Source organism: Rhamphochromis longiceps, linkage group LG12 (assembly GCF_057381845.1).
Source record: "Rhamphochromis longiceps isolate RC_006_pf linkage group LG12, R_longiceps_female_GT1.1, whole genome shotgun sequence".
Classification (NCBI taxonomy): Eukaryota; Metazoa; Chordata; class Actinopteri; order Cichliformes; family Cichlidae; genus Rhamphochromis; species Rhamphochromis longiceps.
Genome location: NC_140568.1, coordinates 13,031,302 through 13,036,764, shown reverse-complemented (window position 1 = coordinate 13,036,764; position 5,463 = coordinate 13,031,302). Strand labels below are relative to the sequence as shown.

Genomic DNA, 5,463 nt, shown 5'->3' with positions numbered 1-5,463 from the left:
GAGGGCGGGGACGTGAATGCACAAAACAAGATGGAAAGATATCATGTGCTGTCACAGCAAAATACATAAAACTTGAATCATGTGAATTTGCTCTAAGCTGGAAAAATTGAGTTATGTCCAGCAGAGATGGCAGCGGGGCTGTGATAATGCAATAAAGCTATTAACATGCCAGAAATGCCCATGGACAGTAGGTTATTATTATTTTGAATTACACGTACCTTATTTCCATGAATGGCGTTGGGTACATTCAACAGAAAACTACACACGCAGTTAGTTCCCAGCAGTCGGGAGACGTTTGCGTGTGGAAGCACTGTGGATAAAGTTCCTGCTGCTTAAACTGCTCTCAGATCTGTGGTGCAAATATTTTACTGCTACTTTATGTGTAGTTTGCACTGGGCTTATGGAGGTCACTGACACAGATTTCCACCTACATTACAGCCCTGGGTAAGAGGGTGAGGCAGGGAGACAAACGCCCCTCGCCTCCCTCACCCCACTCCACCCCATCCTCGCTCCGCCCCTGCTTGTAAATGCGGGCACTTATGATTGGACGGCGGCTCCTTGCTTTGAAATCCCTCCCTTCCCGTCTTTAGTATGTGGAAGAAGTGAGGTATTGTGAGGCTGCTGCAGTGGGAGAGAAACACTCACACGGGAGGACTGTCGCACACTCTGTCCGTTGCGGGGATATTCCTTCAACTTACCCGTTATTTTGAAGAGCAGTGACTACTTGTGGTGTTTTTGTTTCCATCTTCTCCAACACTGGATAAGGAATATTTAGGAATAACTGACGGGTAATATTAAAGAGCCCCATAAAGGATGACATTTGGGCGATTTGTTCCTCTGTAGAGCCAGCTTTGGTCCGACACGAAGGACGCGCACAACGCACTGCCCTGTGGATTACTGCACTCTCTCTCTTTTTTTTTTTTTAAAGTTCATCACCATGAAATGTGCTTCTAAATGAAAGTGAACCCCGCGGCCACCCGTTACATGCCTCCGTCCCTCTTTGCGCCCCGATCCAGATGAGAGATCTCCCCGGTGGACCTGAACCGCTTTTACGCAGCCAGTCCCCGGAACGCAGCGCCGCCGACGATCCACACCGGACAGGAGCGGAGAGACCGTCCGTTCCCACACCCACTCCTTGTCTTTCTCCCTCGGATCCTTCGCGCCAGGCTAAAAGGCTTCCTATCCGGATCGTAAAGATGTTGACGGCGCACAGCGGCCACTTGCTGCACCCGGAGTACCTCCAGCCTCTCACATCCGCGCCTGCCAGTATTGAAGTAAGTGGATAAGAAAAAAAAAATTAAGATATGTCTGCGGCACCAGATGTCGTTTTTCTCTTTGTCTTTTTCTTATTCTTCTTAATTTGAATTATTTCTTCTTAAATCCACGAGTGTAGGAGGGCTGGAATGTTATCCGACGAAAATCCCGTCTGCGCCATTTTACGCACGGCAGTTTTTTGGGGGCAAAATGCAAAACACCAGAGTTTATAAATACAAAATGACTGCGACTTATAGACTTTTTAAAAAAATCGCCACTTTAACACCACGTTGTTAATCGTTCCGTTTGTATTTATGGAATGTTTACGATGTTTTTCATTTTCTTTTCTTCGTTTTTACCTAAACTTTGCTTCAACTTTCACCCTCTGACGTCTTTTATTCATTTCACTGTTGAAAAATTAGAATATAATATCTCGGAATTAAATTTTTTTTATCTGTATGGGTTTTATGGTGTAATGTTTGATTTGCTTTAAAAAAAATCTTTTATCTATTGCTTTTGTTTTTGTTTTTCCTCAGCTGGATGCCAAGAAGAGTCCTTTGGCCCTGCTGGCACAGACCTGCTCTCAAATTGGTAAACCAGACCCCCCCTCTTCCTCCAAGTTGGCCTCCCTCTCCTCCAGTAGTCTGGGAGACAAGGAGCCCTCCAGCCGGTCATCCAAGTCCGGAGAACAGCACCAGTCCCTGGAGGACAAATCCAGCTTCAAGCCTTACTCCAAGTCATCAGGCGACTGCCGTAAGGATGTTCTGGTGACGAAGGGGCCTTCAGATAAAGCGTCTTTCAGGGTGCCAAATGGAAGCTCCGGTGGTGGTTCATGTCCATCTTTCCCTCCCCATTCACGGTCACCCGGCTCTAGTTCTCCTCCCCTGCACAGTCAGAGCCAGCCCCACAGACAAAGTCATTCCCCTTCCATACAGCCCCCACCACACTCGCAGGCTCCACACGTGGACAGCAAACCTGGGAGCTCAGAGCCAGCCAGCTCGGACAGTAATAGCAACAACGCTGGTAAAAAAGACTCAGATGCAGCTAAGTCAGGCATGGATGGTGCACAGTTAGCCAACTCCAGCCACGTACGGGCCAGCGCCAACTCCAGCAACGCCAGCTCTGCAAGCAGCCCGCGGCCAGAGAGCAAGGCTGACCCGCAGGCCTCCTCACAGTCCAGTCTGGGCTCAGGGCACATCGCCCCAGTCTCCCCATTTAAACCAGGACACTCTGTCTTCCCCCTACCCCCTGCTTCTATGGGCTACCATGGCTCCATTGTCGGGGCTTATGCCGGCTACCCGTCCCAGTTTGTCCCTGGCTTGGACCCTACCAAATCTAGTTTGGGTTTAGGACTTTCAGGGAAGCACCCCAGCTCCAGCCCACTCACTGGAGCCTCACCCCCATCTCTGATGCAGAGTTTATGTCGGGACCCTTACTGTCTGAGTTACCCCAATGCACCCCACCTAGGAAGCAGTAACTGCTCCACCTGCGTCCATGACCCTTCGAGCCTCAAGTCTGGTTTTCCCCTGGTTTACCCCTCACATCACCTTCACTCTCTACACTCTAGCTCCTTGTCCTCTAGCACGACCCCCTCTCTTTCCCACCCCCTTTACACGTATGGTTTCATGCTCCCTAATGAACCGCAGCCTCATGCCTGTAACTGGGTGTCTGTTGGGGGTCCCTGTGACAAGCGTTTTGCAACATCAGAGGAGCTGCTGGCCCACTTGCGTACCCACACAGCCCTGCCTGGTATGGTGGACACTAAGTTGTTGTCTGCCTATCCATCATCGGTTTCATCGACAGCTTCCTGCCATCTCCACTTGCCCCCACCCAGCAGCCCGGGTACCCTGCCCAGTTCCTTCTCCCTCCGTGGCTCTCCTGGCTTGGGTCTGGCACGCTACCACCCCTACAGCAAATCCCACTTGCAAGGAGCCCCAGGACTTCCCATGCCATCCCTGCCCTCCTCCTCAGCCTACTACTCCCCCTATGCCCTCTACAGTCAGAGACTGGGCTCAGCCTCAGCCCTTGGATACCAGTGACATCCAAAACTGCGTTGATGCCCACAGACTGCAGGCACCAGCTTGGGATTCTCCAGAGCAGCCCTGAAGATGGATAGTCAAGATTGGGGTCATCACCAGTACAGGGCATCGTGCCTGTTGGCCTGCCTGCCAGGAACACCACCTGTTAGCCTCAGGATTGCGACTGGTGCTCCAAAGGCAAAAGACTGATGGATCAACTGCAGCAGCAGAGAAAGAACAGACTTTGGTGATCCAAGACGGGTGGGAAGCAGAGCTTAAAAATGATAAACTTGTCTTGATTTCTTTTGTTTTTCTCAATATCTCTCCTAGATCTTAAAAAGTCTGTATTTATTTTTCACTCAAGCGCTTGGTATTCAACTCCTGGGGGTTGGAAGTTTTGCTGTCCAAATGAATTCTAACTGAAAAGGAATGATTTAAGTATACTACCATTATGCCTATCATACACACACAAAAAAAGTTGCACCATAATGAAGATGGATTGTGAGGTTTTATTCTGAGAACCTCTTTTTAAATTTTCTTTCCTTACTGCTGTTTTGTTTTGTTTTTTCCTCATCCTTCACTGCGTTATTCAGACTCTGGAGAATTGCATGTCTTTGAGAATTATCTTGAACAATGCCATTATTTTTATTTGTACATATGCAAAGATGTAATATTTTTTCAAGCTTACATGGGGTCAGCAAGCTACAGTCTCCCAAACAAATGGTGCAGAGATTAAAAAACAACAACAAACAATATACAAAGAAAAAAAAATCAATGATGGCTGTGCTATCCCACCAATAGGAGAAAGTCTTATTTTGTTAAATAAATGATACATGATTGCATTTCAACTTGTTTTTTTTCCTCTTTTCTATTCTATATATAGCACCATGAAGTATCTTTTTGTCTCAAGCATCAGAGGACACAGTAAATCTCGCCAGACTGCAGCACTGCACTTATCTAAGCCCATCTATCATACTGGCTCTCACAGCCGCGCTATATGTGGCTGTGTGTAATATTTCATGGCTCATATCAGTTGACAGGGCCGTCCTAAAGAGGCCACGCTGGGTCACATTAGCCCTGTTAGCGAGTCTCTGAAGACTTTCATCCCACCTACTCTTCGATGCCCGCATTGCTTTTGTTGTTGCGGGTGCTGCGCTTAATTGCTGATTCTTGTTTGTGAGGCCTGGAAGCAGCCACCTCAGCAAAGAGGACGGCTGTGCCGGGTCACTGGGACTTCAATAATGACCTGAGGGAGACGTCGACCTGGGAGCTCCTCACGCTCTGACGGATTGGCCTGAAACACAAAGGCCAGAGCTGACAATGGGAGGCGGTTAATAGAGAAATATTCATCAATGTGCTGACACCTCCCCTGAGGAGAGCCGGCTCTCTTGCAGGAACCGCAAACATGGAGGCCACTGTCCTGATGCGAAGAGCCATTTTCTGTGCTGTTTGGCTGCTGCCCCGTGGTTTACTGAAGTCAGCATTCTCCACTCAGAGCTGCTGGATGCTAATTTAAAGGGAAGGACTCGGTCTATCTTAAAGCCACACCACTGCCATTAGTGCTTCAGCCCTGATAATGTATCTGTGGCTCCACTCTATTTGGCTGACAGGGCGTAGGTGGCGCAGAGCGCCGTGGCTGCGGTCTCCAAGGTGGCTATTGACCCCGACTCCCAGACTCCTCCACTCTTGCGCTTCATTAGCACTCCAGACAGGGGAGAGGCAAGCACAGGTGTCACTTGACAGGACCATTAACAAAATGGATGACCCTCCCAAACCACATCCAGCCCCTGCCACACCAGCAAGGTCACGGCGCCCTGATCACCACTCTGGATAGCTCTTTGGGACAATACGCCTATTTTTCTCCTTTAGAAACCAGAGCCAGGCACTTGTCTGAGAGAGGACAGACTTACTTTCATGTTCTTGCTTTTCTTATGTCATTTATGAAGTAGTCTAGACAAAATAGGTCAAGGATGCAGTGCATTTCTTTTGGAACTTGCAGAGTTGTGGTGCTAGAGATGTAGTGGATTATGTTGCCCCCTAAAGTTGTGCAGGTGAAACACAGGTGAAAAATGAAGCGATCGTCACTGTTTTCTTGCTTTTGATGCACATCTATGCAGCTGCTGGGATGCTGTTTTACAAACTATGCACAGAGACCTGGTTACACCGGCCTGAATCTGAAGATGATTCACAC

The 5,463-nt window shown here is 48.6% G+C and overlaps 1 protein-coding gene across 1 annotated transcript; it reads left to right on the top strand.

The window, feature by feature from the left end:
* Positions 1 to 608: 608 nt before the first annotated feature.
* On the top strand, positions 609 to 4,130 carry znf703 (zinc finger protein 703). Its single transcript, XM_085424805.1, has 2 exons — positions 609 to 1,274; positions 1,791 to 4,130. The coding sequence occupies exons 1-2, from the start codon at positions 1,017 to 1,019 to the stop codon at positions 3,291 to 3,293; spliced, it is 1,761 nt and encodes a 586-aa protein (XP_085280931.1). The 5' UTR covers positions 609 to 1,016; the 3' UTR covers positions 3,294 to 4,130.
* The last annotated feature ends 1,333 nt before the right edge of the window (positions 4,131 to 5,463 follow it).